Source organism: Nestor notabilis, unplaced genomic scaffold (assembly GCF_000696875.1).
Source record: "Nestor notabilis isolate BGI_N333 unplaced genomic scaffold, ASM69687v1 scaffold3557, whole genome shotgun sequence".
Lineage (NCBI taxonomy): Eukaryota > Metazoa > Chordata > Aves > Psittaciformes > Psittacidae > Nestor > Nestor notabilis.
In genome coordinates, this window is record NW_009935960.1 from 33168 (window position 1) to 53116 (window position 19949).

At 37.1% G+C, this 19949-nt stretch overlaps 1 protein-coding gene across 1 annotated transcript in view; it reads right to left on the bottom strand.

Annotated features, from left to right (window-relative positions):
* The window catches only part of RBFOX1 (RNA binding protein, fox-1 homolog (C. elegans) 1), a gene marked incomplete at its 3' end in the record, with an annotated part of 199842 nt that overhangs the window by 29885 nt on the left and 150008 nt on the right, over positions 1–19949 (bottom strand). The window contains exon 5 of the mRNA XM_010018086.1: positions 300–443. Within this exon, the coding sequence (XP_010016388.1) occupies positions 300–443 (144 nt within the window). The remainder of the gene's footprint in view (positions 1–299; positions 444–19949) is intronic.

Consider the following 19949-nt stretch of genomic DNA (forward strand, 5'->3'; position numbering starts at 1 on the left):
CAGTATTTTAAGTCAACATAAACAGCTTTTTCTGAATGTAATATGAAACAATGTAAGACATAGAATACACCCATCTATATCACATACAGCAGAATCAGTAGAATTTCTTTTCCCAGTTGTGACTGGCAAATCAGATGTTTGGTTATAAATAAATGAAAAGAGAATCTTTATTAAAAATGGTTACGCAGTCTAAATCAGAAATACTGCTGTCATGGCTACCTATAATATAGAATACCTGCAATGCAAATACATATATATATAAAAAAAAAAGCATAAAGAAAGGAAGGATGAGTACTTACACCAAACATTTGTCTAAGATCTGGATCCCGGAATCTGAATGGTATATTTGAGACGTGAAGCCTTTTTGGCTGTGATTTGTTTTCTGTGTTTTCAGAAGATTGTGTCTGTTGCTGGCCATCGGTCTGTGCTGCATCATCTGTCTGCTAAAAAGGTAAATCAAAATAAAACACACTGTAAGTATTTCTGCTATTTTTAGTATAAAGTGGTGGGCTTGAATTCTCAAGAAAGACTAAAAAGGAGTCAAATCTGCTCAAAGGTACTGAAGAATACCAGATGTTGAAATACTTGAAAATCAAATCCATCTCTTTATCTGTCTCAACAGTATGTTTTCAGTGACCCTTTTAATATGCATTTGGAATAAACTGGAGGATAGGAAGGAGACGATTATTTATTGATTTTCTTACGTATTTTTAAATCATGAATAAATATGTCTCTCTACATTATAAGACTGCTGAAACTCCCTTTAACCTCATCAGTGTTTGCCAACGGAAGAGACTGGACATGTTCACACATGTTCAAACAGCCTACTTGCAGAGTCAAGCTATACACCTTCATTCAGAAGCCACTGGGAATTCTACATAGGAGGTCAGTAACACATCACATCCTAGTTGCTGATGGGCACTAGAGAATTATTTTGTACAGATAAATGGTCACCATTATGGAAAAGGACTTGAATTGTGAAAGGGAATAGAAGTATAATCAATGGTGAATGTTACCTGACATGAAAGTATGACCCAGAAACAAAGTTTTACACGTTTTCTTTCTCACCAAAGTAAGATCATATCCTGGTACTTCTCACAGGGATACTATTCCCTAGTTTTAAAAGGCTATTTTATAATTGAAGGACATTGCTGAGTATTACAATTTGACATACAAACAGAATTATAAACTCCTAGAGAGATTAGGAAAAAACATAATGTCCTTTATCCAACAAGTAAAACTAACCAATGCTGGTGTATCAGTATATTAGAGAAATTTCTCATCTGTTCTTTAATTACATCATACAGTGCCAAATTAATCACTGTGTACAGCACACATTCACTAGAAAAAAGATTTTTTATAGGTATGTAAGAACAACATAATTTTTTCTTTTGCACTGGTAGAGGGGATTTGGAAGAAAAGAGGAGGAAAGAAAACAGCTGAATGAAAGGATCATCTTACAACTGTTACTCTATTTTCTCTGTCCTTCCTCTTCCTTCTGACCATATTCATCTTCCAAGTTTCATTTTCCTCTTGCGTTCTAATGTTCCAGTTCAGCTTATCTTTCTTTTTTCATTAACGCAAAAGAAGAAATCTCCCATTTTCTGCTAGTATCAAATTTCTTTTAAGAGATCACCATTAAAGCAAAATAGAAGTGGTTTAAGAAAATAAACCTTAGCACAGTTTTAATACCAATAAGCCTGTTAAGAAGGAAGCAAAAGAACTCAAACAGAATAAATCATTTACATCAGCAGTAACTACATATAAATCTAATTCTAGCAAGTTAAATTCAACACCATCTTCCCTCACAAATGCAAATCTTCTCAAATTAAAAGTACAAACCTCTATAATTTCCCGTATTGCCTATAATTCTGTGCTAAGAATACTTCCCAAATATAGGTCTTTATCATTTCTGCAGAAGGATCTGTTCATCAGCAGTGTCTACATTTCATGGAATACGATGATACTCATACACAAACTTTTGTGTGCACTAAAGAAGGATTTTCAAGTGATCCAAGCACGGAATTGGGAACAGCTCAAGTGTAAGCCTAAAGGTGAGTCACTGCTATCATACCTCTTCTGCTACTCCCTGAACTCACAGGCAGGGTCCCACAAACTAACCAACTGAAGTTCCTCTTTACAAATTTCTAGTGATTTTACTACTAAACATGATATATAGCTGTTAAGAGACAAAAACATGTTCCACACTAACGTCTTATTATCTAAACCCAACTAAAAACCTAAAAGATTACATTTTAGGCAACTGTTCCATCCATAGACACCAGAGAGATTACCTTGTACCTTTAGGCCTTAAAAGGAGAGAAATATGAAGGAAATTCGGTATATAAGAGCAGGTGGGGACTGGAAACTTGAAATACAACACTCCAGAAGAATTTAGGGTCAAATAGATGTATCTGAAGAGAATTAAAGAATTCTGAAGATGCTGTTTAGCTTCAGAAACAGAAGGTGCCCCCTGAAGAAATATATAATCAGAATACTGTAAAAATGCAAATCGGAAAAAGTAATTTCTGCTCATCATAAATGATGAGAAACAAGGAGTAGGAGGTTTGAACCGTGCATTATTAGCATACCAAAACATTACAAGCACCTTCCACATGAGAAGCTGAACAGACATATTGCCAACATAAAGCCAATGAGGTTTCTGAAGATGATGCTCAAATGCAGGAGCTACAAATGATGGGTGAAGCGAATAAATCCAAGCACTGTTATTTTCTGGGTATGTCTTTTTGATTTTACCACTTTTATTCACAGAAGCCTAAAATTTAAAGTTTCAGCAAAGAGTGTCTCAGAGTTTGGGCAGTGAGGACTGAAAACCAGATTCTTCAGAAAGTCAGCAACATCAAAGATTCACACCTGTCAATGCTTTTAAAGAAGTCAGTGCCAGAATTAACATAGCTAAGCCATTTAAAATGTATTAAGGGGCTTGACAATGTAACAGTCTCTTTACAAAGCATATTATCATCCAGAAATCTGTGGATGTGCCTAGCAGATCTAGAGAAAGATAACTACAAATTGAAACTGGAATGTGAAGCTTATACAAAAACTTCCAGTAACACCAAGGAGGTAAAATACACAGAGGACAGAGCAGAGGCTGCATTTTGCGAAATCTCAGAAAGGAAAGTTTCAAAGCCTGAAAAGTCTGAAAGAGCTAAAATGCCACTTACCTTACACATACATAAGACATTTCAAGAGAATATTTTCATTGCTAGAGGATCTAAAGACCAGTGCTCGATATTTCTTCAAAAATTAATTGAAGTTAGTATAGGACACTATTCTTGCTATATCCCTGCAGTCTTGTATGCAGTCAGACTGATTTCTGGTTCCTATTCCACCACGTATTTGCAATTATGAAATATTAAAAAATCTTAATATATGGTACTCTTAAAACTTATAATGAAAGTTACAAATACCGAATACAAAAGTAGAAGACCAAATGCTCACACACACAGAAATAAATTGAGATTAGCTCCCTTTATTTTAGTGAGCTACTGAAGGCTTAGGTGTTAAAAGAAATTAAAATTCAAACACAAATCAAAGAAGGTGTTTCAGAAAATGACCTTTTTTATTTCATAAAAGATACCTGCAGTATAAATACATGGTATACTTTGTAACCAAATCCACCATCAGGACAGTTAAAATAAAATCTATTGTTTTGTATAGAAATTCTTTCTTTCCCATTATGCTAAACTTTTGTTTCCTGACCTCAAGTCCAGAAACAGAAGCCTTGTATTCTTTAAAAGACTTCTCACAAGTTCTTAGAAGACTTCACACTGAAGTCAAGTTCTTAAAATCAATTAAAACCAGAATGTATTTATACTTTAGGCAGCCTAGCTTTTCCCACAACTGTCACTACTACTAATTCCTCCATTTTCACTGAGAGGAGGTTAAATGCAATGAAAAATGAGGGGTGACAGTTATGCTGCAAGTTTTTAGAAATTCAGTAGTTGGAAAGGTTCCTTCTAACAACTGGCAACAGGCAGTCATGAATCTTAATAGTATCTGTTGTGCAGCAATTACCCAAGTGCAGGCAGTGGCTCCCGCTTAACTCCTGAAGGACCTGTTAAGCGTGTATCTAGTCCTTAAAGAGCTGCTGCTCCTTCTGGGGCAAGTGATCCCCAGGGAGTCTTAGATCCTTCCACCTCACCTGAAAAGCACACAGGATGCAGTGTGCTGCCTCAGGATCATCTTGCACTGCAATATAGAATCAGAAGAAATACTGTAATTTACCTGAATTTAACTGAAAAGCACTATTTTCTAAAACATTTCAGCAAATAGTAATAATTCCCTGTACTAATCCCAATTTGCAGTATATTTCACCCAGAAATTCACACTTGGGGGCAGGGATGGAGGGGAAGCATGCTTTAAAACCTTCGTCATCTCTAATACAAACCCATTTCCCAGGTTATTCCTGACTGGACACAAAAGTGCCATCTCTCATCTTTAGCACCTGTGGCACCACATGCAATAAACCAGAATGTTCAGCAAACCTGAAATCAGAGAGGGCCTCATGCACACTGTTTGGACAGAAAAAGCAAATCCATTCTCCTTTCCAGCAAATACATATTTTCTCTATCCCTTTCCGTCTATTACTAACAACATCCTGATTCAGTTTGTCTCTTACACTGGAATTGTAAGTGTTACGCTTTCATTGACTAATCTCTTCAATTTTCTGCAAAACAATGGTGGTGTAGACAGAATCTTTCACCCACAAACCCTCTTTTAAACGTAATGAAATGCTGTCACAGAAGAGCTGTTGGCATGCCACTACAGAAAGAACGCTGTCTTCAATCTCAGCTTTTGAAGAATAAATGGAACATAAACAGTAGGAATGCCTAAAATTGAACTAAACCTATTATCTCTTCCTGGACAACCTGAAAATACGTTGTATTAGAACAGCTTGAAAAAGCTTTACCAAGTCTCGATCATTCCTCTATAACCCGTAAGCAAATACAATGCGGTTGTGTATTTTTTAAACTCACACCAAGTCTAGAGGAAGAACAGCCTAATTCTAGTAGGAATAACATGTAAAATATTTACGGGAAGAAAAGCCACATAGTATTTTTTACAATATATTCAATGGCAAACATAGGTACTACACTGCGTTTCTCATGTATACAAACCCGCATACTGGCAAAGCTCTTTACAGTTAGAAATCTTAAAGCACCCAACTCATCAAATAAAAAAAAAAAAAAAAAAAAAAAAAAGCTCCAAACAGCACCTGTTTTTTCCTGCTGCACCAATCAAGTTATTTCTGAGAAAGGAAGAGCTTGTGAATGTCTTCTAGGCATTATTTGATTAAGCTGACAATATTATGTGAGCAATGGTTGAGTACCCACTATGCTGTACTTTTGACCAAATTGATTTGTGTAATGAACACTTGCTCTGTCTCTTCTCTAGCCTGAATAGGGCTCTTGATTTAACCAGTGGTGCTGGAAGCCAAGTGAATTTACAGCCCCCACAGTCATTCTCTCTCAATCTGGAGAGAATAGCAGCAACAGTACATGAGCAAGCATAATTCAATACATTGTGCTATAAGCACAGAAAATAATATCAGAGCTCTGCAATATACCTGTTTGATTTGATTTGTAAACCTGATAAAAAAAGCAATCGAGAAAAGTTCAGCAGAAAAAATATGTCCTGCGTAAACATATAACCAATACTGAATGTGTGCAAACTGAAAAAATCACGCACAGTAAATCAACTTCATACTTTCCTTAGATAATATTGCACATTTTCCATTTAAAAAGGATCTAGATTCTGAAAAGTTGCCTTTCCCTTAAAAAGTCAGCAAAGAGAATAATTTAAAACTGAATTTGGGACTTTCTTAAAATACTGTTTCCAAAACATACTACAAGCAGTGTACTGACAAACACGATGGGCTTTTATCTTCCCTGCTTTCTTAAGTAGATTGTCTGATTAATTAATCATACTGGTTTTGAGAAATTTATATTCTGAAAAGTCCCAGCTCTTCAAAGTGCTTCCCAGAAGCATAACAACATAGACGCAAAGGAGCTACCTAGGCAGATACATCTGTTTGTACTTAAATGTTTACACATAGGTGTACACATGACAAAAATTCTATCACTGTGGTTTTTTAGAACGGTGATAAACATTACTAGAAGTATCAGTAACTTCTGTTGTCAGCTGCATCGCTGTTATTCTTTTCTCATGAGTAAAGATCAATAGTTAAGTCTTACTGCTTTCAGGGTATTGGTGAAATTATTTTTTCAAATTAGTTCTAAAGATAAAAATATTCTAAGTATCTCATCCTGCAAGGCATGCCACATCAATTTATCCCCTTAAGAATCCATTTCTGAAGACAATGTGCACTATTCTTTGTTCTGATCTAGTGCAAACTGCACATAGATGTGGGACTTGCCATTATGCACAAAGAAATGTAATAGATTAATCATGACTGCATTTGGTAATGTTACTGTATTTCCAGTGTAACTGTGAGTATTTCGTATGCCAGGAATGCTTGGTTTGAGACACTGAGACCTAAACCCTGCAGGGGAAACTCTGACCCCTCTTGTTTTTAGTGGTAAAATTCGCTTTTATTTCAGCTGAGTCAGAACTTCACCCCAGTGTTACACACATTTGACAAACTAATTTCACCATTCCCATGAATTTCACAGATTATGAAAGGTGTAATATTCCTGTTTTCATACCCTTTACAACATTTTAGTACCCAAAGCACCAAATGAAAACAAACCAAAGCAATTACTTTGTCACCGTACCCTTTGACAGTTCTAAAAAGAAACATACCGAGCAGACAAGTCCCTGTTCCGTGAGGTCATCTTGTCCTGTCTCTGAAGCACTGAGCCATCGTACTGTCTACTGTCCTCCTTCCATTTCACTACTTGCAAAAGCATGTCAGATGTTCAACTGTGCCTATTATTTATACTAATAAAATACCTCTTTCAAACTTGAGACAAAAATGCTTAGTTTGCAGGCTGTATTGCTCTCACAATTGCTTTACGTGGAATGGTGTTTAGAAACAAAGGAAAACAAAATGGCTGCTCTTCTGTACGACCTCGTCCAAAATGCTACCTACCTAATGGAAATATCTGCCTGAAGTTTTTTATCAGACAAGGAAGTTCATATTTCTGTTCTCCCAGACACAGGGGACCAGAATAGCCTTTACACCATTCCAGTTCCCATATCTCATACTACATTCAGTGTTAAGTGCATATGGTCTGAGCAGTAACGGAGCCTGATATCGGTTTCCTGAGAGAGTAAGAAAGATGACCCAACAACACAACTCACCCAGTCACCCATAGCAAACACTGGATCGTAAGTGGAGCTGTGGCTCCAAAGATACTCAGTGTCCGGATCACCTGGCAGCAACAGCCACTTGTGGAAATGCCTCTTGAATGGGGGCAAGACTTGTACCAGCTCCTGACTCCACAGGCAGCGGTGTGATTTGAGGAAGTGTACCTTACTCAATAAGGTGGGCAGCACCCTGCCTGTCAGAAGGGGCAGGGTGTCAGAACGCAGACATTGTCAGTGCACCATTTTTAAGCCAGAAAAAACACCAGCTCCCCTCTGGAATATTATATATTAGAGTTCCCTGATGAGTCAGATGAATACAATTTACTACCAGGAAGAGAATGTAAGGTGGTTGACTCTGGCTGAGACATTTGCTTTAGATATACTGCAACACACAAACGTACCCCCATAGAATGCCTTAATCTGATTTATAGACGAAAGAAATAGAACCTGAATAATTTTCTGCTTTGCTTCAGCAGTTTCTATGGTTCCTGCTATTGAACATGCTTTGGGGCTTCAGCATACTCAGTATTGTTTAAGGTTGAAGAATTTAAAGCAGTATTGATTATTTCTTTCATTTCTAGATGGATGCATTCTGGATGCTTATACCACATGCTACAAGAAAGTGCTGCTATCATTGTGATAGCTTATGCATAAAAAGCTAGCTGCCTAAATAAGAGATCATTAATTCTGAGGACAGACAGGAGCAATAAGATATGTTCCTTAAGCTTCTGGTACTGCAGGGCAACCACAGAGTTATTAATAACTTGGCTACATTAATTATTTTCCCAATCTATCTTCCTTAACAATATGTAATATAGCCCTTACATAGTGCTTTATGTTGCCATTGCTGGCTCATCAGTTTTCTTCTAAAATAGTCAGCAGGATAACAGGGAGTAGCATATCAATCATGTTTGCAGTAGAATAACCAGAAACCGTGAATGTTTTGGATTTTGAACATGTTGTCTCAAAACTTTAGTAAAATTTGCTGGTATAAAGAGCAGATAGGATTTTTAAAAGAATATTCATAATAGGTTTTAATGGAGTTTTGAGTAAGTAAGCAGTTGCCAAGTTCAGTTAAGGACATCCAATTGATACCAGCATATCAATAACCTGAAATGGGAGAAGGAATTATAGTAGGTTGGCTTAATGCATTTTCATTGTTTACATCGATTCAATAACTATTTCTGACCACCTACTGATCCTATCCATGAATATCACAACAACAATTAACAAAACCATTCCCTCATCAGCTGCATCCTGGCTCCATTAGCCAAGAGGAAATGCATACACTCTATGCACATTTTTAGAAGTTCATTCTACATCTACAAAAAATAAATCATTGTGATATTTTCACATGATAATTTAAATTCTTTGGGTTTATTCTTAAAAAAAAAATTAAGCAGACGTACTTTTTCTGGAGAAAGTATGGTTTTCAGGAAACCTTTTTCTGGTCAAAGGACAAAGGCATTAATTTAATCTAAATGAAATATCTTAAGCAGTGAAACACAGGCACAAAGAAATATTCAATTAATTTTGTTATTCCTCATTCATCTGCTAGCCAGGAGACTATTATTTCTGATTAAATTCTTGTTGCTTTTTAAAAGGACTTCAATAGCTGGAGTGGCTCACATATATCCAAACAGGCAAGAAATGAAAAAGTATCAAAACCCCCATGAAAACAAATATACAAATTTTGATTAAAAGTTTTTATCATTTGAAAGGGAACTCCAGCTTCATATCGCATAAGCTGCTTTGATAAATCTATCAAAGTATCACAGCAACAAAAAACTGTCGGCATGCTCAGCACTAAAAATGACTTGCTCATGACGTTTTTGCCTAGAAATTATTCAACACATTTGTATCCTAGATTCATCTCTGTTATTTCTCTCACAATGGAGCTTGTTTCCTCATATGCCTACAAATAAGCATAATACTAAGGGTGTAGTTTCACAAACAAGTAAAGTCTCAGTGACACACCTGACACAAAGTCCTCTTGTGAGTCATTGAGACTCAGGTTACTCCCCGGTTACTCCGGCACTAGTCTAGATGAGTGTTGGTTCAGACCCACTGATCCAACTGGAAACTTAAGACTTCATAAAATGAGTTTGTGAGCTGATCCAACTCACAACTGAAGAAAAGGACAAGTATGTTGATGATGTTGAATACGAGAAAACTGGAGGATAGGCCTACCCCTTTATATGGCAGCACAGTCTTAGGCCACCTGAAACCATTTTGGAAACTGACACTTATTCTAACAACAGAGAAGGACTCCAGGGATTACAGAGTTATACAGATAAATTATATATAACAGGAGCTGAAATGCTTCCTCTGAAAGTATTAATGGGGAATGGATAGCGTATGTTCTCAATATCCAAAAATACAGGTCTCTGATCTAAAAATCCGTATCTGTAACAACAAAGTTTAAGTGAAGAGGGGTAAAACAGATGAACTATGGAGATGTTTTGTAAAGCATACAGGTACATATGCCTTATAGTTATGGTAGCTCTAAAACACCTTCTTCCAAGTTACGCTTTGAAAGGCAATTGCATACTGGCAATAAATCAGGACACAACACTCCTGAGACCAAGACTTTCTGACTGATGCTAGGCTTGTGGCAATAACTTGGAAATCCACTCACTCTCCCTAAATAAGTTCTCCTATCTGACACAGTTATTACCTTAATATATGAAGAAATTATTCACAAAACAATGTAACTCAATACACTGGAAGGTGACTGTACTTTTACCTGGGGTCATGCATTCATGCACAAGCATCACTTATAAAACAGAATGATTATTTTCTTAAACGTTTAAATTAGCTCAAAAATTCTCTCAAGCATTATCCCTTATAAGACAATATTATTAAAGTTTGCAAAGCTGCAATAAAGCTCATTAATTTTTTGTTTGGGCAACAGGCTCTATCCAGACAAAAATATCTTTTAGAGTCTGTGACTACCTTGTACAATGCTGACATTTAACAGTATTTTTCCAAATGAAAAATCATTAATGAAATACTATGCTGCACAGCTTCAAAGGACATTACTTTCTTTACAAGAAAGGTAAGAAATGTTTTTAGATGGAATATCTGCAGGTTTGGCTATGGAGTTGCGTAGAAAGCAATGTTTACCCTCAGCTAGAATTAATGTACCCTGCTTCCTGGAATTCCCCACCCTGAACTAGACTTGTCATGCATGTAAAGTCCCTTTTTGTAAGAGTTTTGTTGACATAACCAACTGCTGAGTGAACTTGTGAGAGCAGAGTTTCATGCTGAGAGAGAACGGTTGATTGCTGCAGTGCAAGCTCAAGAAAAGAAAGAAAACGTGACAGCATGATGAAAGGTTTTCCATTGTTTGACCCCTCACCTACTCCTGAATTCCTGCTATGAATTCCCATTTGCTCACTTGCGTGTCTTAGCCCAAGGAGTCAATTCCCGAACCACAGAAGCATTTGAAGGTTCACAACGTTCACAAAAAAAAAAAAATAAATCCGTTTAGTTGCTAGTTCTATGAAATCACTCCCCCCCCCCCCCACAAAAAATCTAAAATTATCAGCAACAGCTGAGTTGCCCGTTGCAATTACCTGGGCCACTGCTGCATTCTCTGCACACATTATTTCTTCTGAAAAAAAGTATTGTTTCCAATACTAGGGTTAACAAATGTAATCATGCAAACACCTACCCTGATCCAGTATCTGACATCAATTACTTCAAAAAATGCAAGAAACGCTCTAGAAAGGCAAATATGCAGCAAAGCTCCTCCCTCAAAAAAAGTTCTCTCCATTACCCCAAGTGAGAACCTGATCTTTCTGAAATACACCAGGATTACCTCTTAAAATATTCAATATATCTTTTTCTAAGTACAGGTGGGGTCACTATTCAGCTAATTCCTATCTGGTTTTATGCCACATCTATTTATGCGCTTGTGAAGACATGGCTTTTCATTCCTTTCTCAACCATGTATGCCAAATATATGTTATTTCATAAAAGTACTAAATTGACTCGGAACACTGCTTCTACAACACTCTTCACCTACATTTTCACTGCATTTAAAAAAAAATTCCATGCACTGTATTTAAAAAACTTATTTACAAAAAAATTCAAATCAGGATCCCTCTTTTTCCTCTCCTGCTGTCACGTTTAGTGCCTCATGAAAATCTCTGCAATACTAAATAGTGGTCAACATTTACACATTTGTTCATCCTTACAATGATCTTGCAGCATGTACTTTGTGTGTCCAGATACTTCCTGAGGTATATAAAATACCCCTTACACACTGAGAACCAGGTTTTCAATGACATGGTGCAAAAGAGAAAACAACTCTTACACACAGAAAAAAGCCTTAAAAACTTTGCTTGAAACTGCAGCAGAATCAACATTATGTATTATGTATTCTCCTGTAGACATTTCTATTGTTTAATTCCCCAAAACTATTTAATATCCTCCAGATATCCGTGTACTTCATTGAGAGAATAAATTGAAAATAAAATACTTCTTTTGTAACCAGAGAGCAGAGGAGGCTGAAAGCAAGTACCAACAGTCAATATGCAAATAGAAGTTTTTCATATTTGATTCCAGATTTTTATTAAGTGCTTCAATTTAGCCTGGCCAAGACATGGCACTTCACTGAAAAGAGTGGGACTGACTCAAAAGATTAATTACAGTAAAATTATCCTAATCTGTCATAAGCTCTGATATAGCAGTAAGAGAAAGTAATTTGCTTCAGTAAAAAGCAATGATCACCAAAGCATGAAAATTAACACTTCACAGAGGTAGATATTAAATGAGAAATATTAGCTGCATCAGCATATTGGGGACAATTATAAACTGCAGGACTTCTAAGACAGAGAAATACTATAGTTTATTATGATAAAGTAATTTTTATCATTCAGAAAATGCTTACTTTGTGAGTTCAGCACTGTATTTCTTTCTCTTCAAAAGTAAATCGCATTACTGCTTTACAGAATTTATACCACTTGTGTTTCCTTTATGCATTATTGCTTACTTTATCTCATGGAAACTTATTAATACACAGAAGGCAAAAAAATAGAGTATTACTTTATTTTATTACTTATTCTGAGTATACAGACAATACCTGACATACACTGTTCAGAAATTATATTAGTCAAAAAGAGGGGTTTTTATCAGTTTCAGTCAGTGGGCACTTAGGAGCAGATGAGAGCCTTTTATTTATTTATTTATTTATTTATTTAGCAAGGAGAAATAAATATAAAAAGATAAGTACAACTACACAGTGAAGATACTCTGGCTTTCCATTCTTGTATTACAGAATAAATTCAACCCAAAGATTTTATAACCACTAGCATTCACACTGAAAGGTACTAATGCATCATTATGATCTAGCAGGTTGCTTGCTGTGTTTTACAGCCTTTCACACTACATTAACCTTTTGTACCTCAAGTATTTATGACCTCATAAGTAAGTATTTATCAAACTGAAAGCTCATATACGGCACTGTATTTTAGCTATCATTATTTAGGAACATTTATAATTTCTTTTTGCCTGAATTTAGACTCACTCTGGCATACAGTCCATATTTTTAACAAAAACACTAGTGCAACGCAAAACTATTTTTCCACTATCCATGAAAATGACTAGACACAAAATTACCAAATGCCTTAAATATGGTCTCATGCCAATATGATGAAAACCTCCTCATGCAAATTTTATTCTAAAATAAAGTAAGAATTTTTTACAATCAGCAATTATAGCTGTTACACTTTCTGCAATGTTCAACAGCATATCATAGCAAAACAATACACAGAAGTACTCCTGGTACAAGAATCATTGCAATCACTGAAGTCATAGATTCTCCACCTACATATCATGCTCTGTATTTAACAAAAACAACCCCAAGCCCACAAAACACAGCTATTTAGACAGCACATATGCTGTGATAGATGTCCCCATGCCACACGCATAGCGAATTTAAGGAAAAAAACCCATAGTCAATTAACGTATAGTACAAACATTGCACAAATACAGAGTTGCTTGCAAATATTTTTCCTGGCAAACCAGTATGAAATCTGAGGTACTGAAACCTACCATAAGCAAGGCAAAATTGTAAGCTTACAAACATTCTTTTAAAATTTATGGCTAACAAACACCACTGCCTAAGCTGAGCACATCCCCGAGAGAAACAGAGCCAATCTAAACCTGTCGTTTCTTTGCTCTGTGTCAGGGGTGTGCGGCAGGGTAAGGCATTACCCTTCTACCCACAGGCACCTGAGTGATAGCAAAAAGAAAAAGGGGGTTAAAAAAGAAAGAAAAAAGGAAAGGAAGACCATAGGGAACAGTGCCACAGGAAGGGGAAAAGGGTATCTGCTGCTCCGTTACCACCTTCTGCACACTTAGCAGGGACAATGGTTGAAAGAACAAGAATTCAGTCTCAACCTCTGAGGGATTTCTGCTTGTTTGTAACCTTACTGAGACACAGGTTACTACTGCTGCATTTATTGCAGAAAAAAACCTCAAACATACTTAACTTTGTTACAGATTGAACAGATTAAGGAGTTGCTGAGGTGCTCTGCTTTCTATAGCGCCCTCCTCCAGCAAGATGCTACCAGTCACTCTCCCCTCCTGGTCACGCTCCTTGCCTGTATTGTCATCTCCTGCCACCCTTCTTGCTGCTTTCTCAAGACTTTGCAGCGTAGGTTTTAAACTCAGCAACTCAGTAGACCAAAGGCCTGGTTCCAGCACCCCTCTCTCTTGATAGCCACGGGTCCCTGTATTTGTAAAGCTAAATAACACAGCCTGAATATTTAGCATTATACAGGGAGTTTGAGACCCTTGTCACCTGACCTTTGCCACGATCTTGGCAGCAGCCTATCGTATCATGCCTGATCTTTGACTCCTCAATCCCATTCCTCTGGGAAGAGAGCTGGGAACTATGCTAAAGCAAAGGAGCAGAGGCATCTTGTCACTGTGTTTGGTAGCATCCCACCACATATCCCGAGGCGGGGAGGGTGCAGGAGGACAAAGAGATCTTAACTTCACATGGTCTGCCTGGTATGTCTGTCTGAAAGCTAAACCAAGCTGAACCAAACTGCAGAGCTTTGCCTCCATTTTTTTTTTTTTTAAAGGAAACAGATTTCCTAAGTAACAGAGTAATTCTTGTACCTGAAACACAGCATTCAACCTTAGACTGTGATCTATTCAATGCTCAATGCTCCGAAAGCACACATCCATTCAAAATTAAGTTCGGCAATAGCATCCTGTTGTTACGGGAAAAGGACCATCTCTCAGTCTAGACACTTGGTCTTAGGACAGCCAGCTTCCACAATCTACTTTGTCACAGATTTGCCTGTGGCAGGTTATTTAAACTACTTGTACCCTAGTTGCCCCTCTGCAAAAGTGGAAAAAACAGTAACTGTAATCTAGCAAAATCTCTCAAAATGGTCGCAAGGATGAAATCCATCTTTCCATGAGATGCTTGGAGGGATTCATCCTCTACACTCAACAAGAAAGAAAAAAATCACACTAGATTTAAGCAGTGGAATCATATTTAGAAATATCTGTTTTACAGCCCACTCTCAAAGCTAAAGAACTCTTGAATATAAAGAAATACCTTTGTTATTTGAGGTCACAAGCTTGTAAGCTCTCTATTTCAAATTGTTTTGTGCTACCCTGTAAGAGTGGTAGAAAATGTGATTCAACTTCCCTCATATAAGGAATCATGGTAGAATGTCAGAAATTTTAGAGAAAACACAGAAGGGTCGCCTTGCATTCCAAATGAGATTAGAGCAGCCCTATAATGCACCAGTAGATTGCCTTGTGCCCTGACAAGCTGCTAGTAACATAAACCCCTTAGTCCCTCAGCTGCACCACAGCAGACAACACATTCTGGTCCTAAGGCAGTAACACAGCATGTCATACATCCTCCTTCAGTCACTGTGACATCTGTATGAGGAAAAAAAGCACAGTAAGATTTCATAACATTGGTTACATCGCTGTGACAAGGCAATTCATCAGCACCAACAAGCTTGTACAGTGCAGCACTGAACACCCATGTTATATTCCTGCAGCATTAACATCAGCCTCGGGTATTTTGTGTATTTCCCACTCAGCCTTTACTATACAGAGAGTGGACAGTGAATTCATGACTACAGAGATAACACTGAAGCAAACAAAAGATGAAAACCCCCCCGCAAGCTCTTGCAGCACTCAAAGCCCTTTGTCTCAAGTGATGAAATTCACCTATCTATGCACTAGGATTACTTGCACAAACCTTATCAGAAGAAGGTCAAGGTACAAAGATATTTTAGCAAATGTAAGAGCAAAAATTTATCACCTTGGCACTACTTAATTTACCAAAGAGACCACCTGTAAATGATGTGAATAACATCTGGCATGAAATATCTACATTTACTGCAAACTGTTGAGCAAATACTGCAATTTTATTGCTGCATTTGATCAGTAGGGCAAGGTGTTAAAAGCGTCCCTGAAGGATTAGTATTTTCAACTAAATCTCAGGGATTTCCCAGTTAATTCCCATTTCTTCACCTGAAAAGTATGATCAAGAACAATTCCTTGTAGTAAATGCAAGGTTTGTTCAAAAGCAACAAACTTCAGCAAACTTACCACCAGCCAGTCTCAATCCCCCATTTTTACTCCCAGCAGCAAGAACATACAGCTGGGGGCACATGGCTTTCTGGAAGAGAACAGAGTGTGCTTCTAATGCTCATTAAACCATACACTGTAAAACAGATTCAGGTCTAGTCTAAACTCAAATGATTACTCTGATACCTGTGGAATACATGCAGTAACCCTCCTGTGAATGTCTTCAGTAATAATGAGCAACTCTATGCTGAACCAAAAAGTCTCCTTTTGCTTGTAATAAAAACAAAGTACCATTCTTCATGGCAGAAAATGGGTACTTAGGCAGCTACACAGAATCACAGAATTGTCTGGGTTTGAAGAGACCTTAACAACCATCTAGTTCCCACCCCCCTGCCATGGGCAGGGACATGGTTCACTAGACCAGGTTCGTCTAAGCTCCATCCAACCTGCCTTGGAACACTGCCAGGGATGGGGCAGCCACAGCTTCTCTGGCCAAGTTATAAAGTACATCTATCTCAGACAGACAGATGAAAAACTTCAATGTTCAGGAATGTAAGCCCTCCTTCCTTCCCACTGAAGGCAAAAGGTTTAAAAGCATAGGACACAGTAAGTTCGGTCAAAATAAAAATATACCAGGCTTCTAAATTATACTCGCTAGCTGGTTCTGAACTTTGCAGGTCTAAACACTCAATATTTGAAATATGTCAAATCAGCATGTCAGATCAATAATTCAGTTAACTAGAAAGCTACCCAAATTTGGGCCAATATATTACGAGTGTTTAGGTTAAGGGAACATGAGATTCTGAGTCTAGATTCAGTTTGCTACCTGAAAAGATCATCTATAGAAATACTAAAGAACAGTAGAAAGCAATTTTATATTGTGGGTGGCCAGGACATACATGACTAGTAGGCCCACCACACTTCTCAGTCAGAAATGTGACATACAAAATGACCTATTTTTACTACAGAGAAGACTTGCTATATATGCACAGTTAGGATTATTAACATCATCTATATCATCTAGCACAAAGTGAGCACATGCTACATTTCTAGGCATGTAATAATCTGTTTGGGAATTTTAACTTTGAAAAAACCCAGACAAATAACCCAAGACCACAGACTGCATCTGGGTAAGAGTTCGAGGCAGAAAAATTAGATGCACTAGGCAAAGGTGGACACATGGGAGCCTAAGATACAGTAAACTTACTGTCCTGAAAGTATTTATCTGGACAAAACCAAAAACAATCACAAACACAACCCCCCACCAAAATAAAAGAAACCCAGAAACAAAAGAACCTCACACCTGCGCTGAAAACAGAAGTAACTCATGTTACAATGATGATGATAATAGAAAAGCTTTGGCTCTTTCCATTAGAAAGAACAGAATCAGTGATTCAGACAGCAGTACCTTTGACTGAACATGTTTTGTCTATAAAGCACATCAGTATCTTTGGAAAGTTGACTTTGCTGTACATGCAAAAAGAGAAGTAACATGAGAAATGGCTGCAAGTTTCTTTTGAGAGAGAAGAGAGAGATAAAAGGAATGGATCTGCAACACTTTCAACTCAGTGGGGAAAAAAAGAAAAGAGAGCCTAGCTCAGAAATGAGAGGCAGAAAATTCTAAAATTGGAAATGCTTGCTGGAGACATGAAGAAGCCAATAGCAACATTTTATGCTGGTGTGAAAGTGCACACGTGAGCCATTTCACAAGTACATACACTGTCAGTCTGTGTGTTAACTTCAGCAATGTTACCATGAGTGGAGCCTGCAGTGCTCCATGCTCTGTAAAACCACAAGCACATGCTAAAGATTACCTTAGAAACAAAATATTAGATAGCCCTAATGGTGGGTAGTATTGGGTGTCTTTGTGCATACCAGCAGGTATTGACATTTCAGCACAAGCTTCATGTCTCACTTAACACGTACAACATAAAGTGTCACCCACCAGCTTGTACTAAAGGTAAAATCTTATTATGTAAGCTTATTCAAACACAACTACCCAGCAGCTCGGCATAAACTCAGGACCCCACTACATAGGTATCTACACATGAATATAGTGACTCTGCTAGAAGTTCCTATTGATTATTACGAACACCAGTACACGAGCTTTCAGTTATAAGTGCATGCAAGACTTACCTCAGGTTAAAACCATATTTTGTCACTAAAGCACTGTGCATCATGGTGCAAATCTACTGGGATCTAGTATCACCTGCTCATGAGCATCAAACACCCATTAGAAACCATTCAATATCTACCTTACAAACATGTTTAATCCTCTAACTTTAAATTTTCTGATTTTGTAAATCAGAAAGAATTTTTATTTAATCCAGGAATTCAAGCAAGCCTCCTAAAAAAATCCCCACTAATTGTAATATATTTTAAACTTATCACTAAGGGATTACTGATTTTTATTTCTCTTTTACATCCTTTACTTTTTAACACCATTTAATACCTTTTTTCCCCCCAAAACACTGTCAAAATCACAATACATTCTGTATTAGAAAGAGAAAAAAGTCACACTCGTATAGAAACCACAAAACTCCACTATTTCTACTGCTCCAGGTTGGGACAGTTTGCCACCTGACAAAATTAAAAAGGGAAGAGCTTATGTATGAGAACAAAGAAATAAAAATATTCAGAGGTGAAACTGCATCTGTTAACACTGTCCTTGAAAACTGTGTAAGAACAGAAATGGAGAGAATTTGTCCATGAAAACCTGGTTTTCTCAGCACAACCCAAGTATTTCCATACCCCTAAACCCAAAAGAATAAGGACTCTGAGCAAACAGGCAACAGAATTGCTGTGTTTGCAAGTAATCACGCAAGTTAATAGCAAATTTATCTGGCCTAAACTATTAACTTTTCCTCAAGTGAAAAAACACAAAATTTCTTTTTTAATATAATTTCATGTTAAGATTAATACTTACGAATATTTTAAGTAAATTGACAGTTTATAACTATATTTTTGGTAATAAATCTCTGTAAATAAGGGCAGCAATGATTTTTTTTTAATATGAACATATTAACAAATATATCACATAATTATGAAAAGAAAAATTAGGTGCCCCAGCATTATAACAACTTGAAAATAGTAAATTTACGTAGTTTCCATTTAGTTTTTGTAGACATCTCTTATCTCACACATTAAGTGCTTATAACCCACACAATCTTCTATTAACTGAAGCTACTGCTACAAAAGCTTCATCTGCAAATGCTAATTAGCACAGACAGATCTTTCAGGATAGCTGGGTGATCATGCCTGCAGTATGTTGCAGTGTGGTACACATACTGTTTTCAAATCAAATATTTAGATACTATTCTGGAACAGCTGGAACTTATGTGAATCCTTATTAAATTAAATAGCTGACATCTTTTGATGCACTTTTTATAACAGCAACAAAAAAACACAGGCATAAAACAGACTTGATGATTGTAACCATGCTTTCCTCTTTTCCTTTGACTGAATCAGAAACACTCTGCTGCTTTTTTTCTCTTACTAATCAGAGAATAAATGAAAAGTATTTTAATTACAATCCAAAACAAAAAAAGCACAGCAAGAGAAACACTTCTTTCTTCCTTTTCAATGTATAAGGTATTCTTTGACCACTGCACCAGGAGGTGTTACTTAGACCTCGTGGCCCAGGATGACAAGCAGCTGCCACATGGGTGGTTTAATCCCATCCTCAAGAGTACTTACATATTCTTTGGCCATTTGGAGATGGATTTTAAATGGGCATCTCAGAATCTGTATACTGGGGTAAGACTCTGACTGCAGTTCAGAGGCAGTTTGCAGACAGGGAAGAGAAGGATCAGTGGCAGTGGTATGTGTTTCAATGGATGAGATTTAAAGAGGTCTTGCCTGGGAAATCAAATGCAGAAGTCTCTTTAAACAAGAGTAGTAGATGGCCTGAGAGATGTCTCAGAAAGCCATAGTGAGGTTCTTCTAAATCAAAAAAGGCAGCACAATATGCTGATTTCACAACACAACTGTGTGGGATACCCTCTGGAAAAGCATCGAGAACCAGCAAGATGCAGCAATCTAGATCCAGAAACACTAGAGAATTCATGTATGTTCTTCTTCAC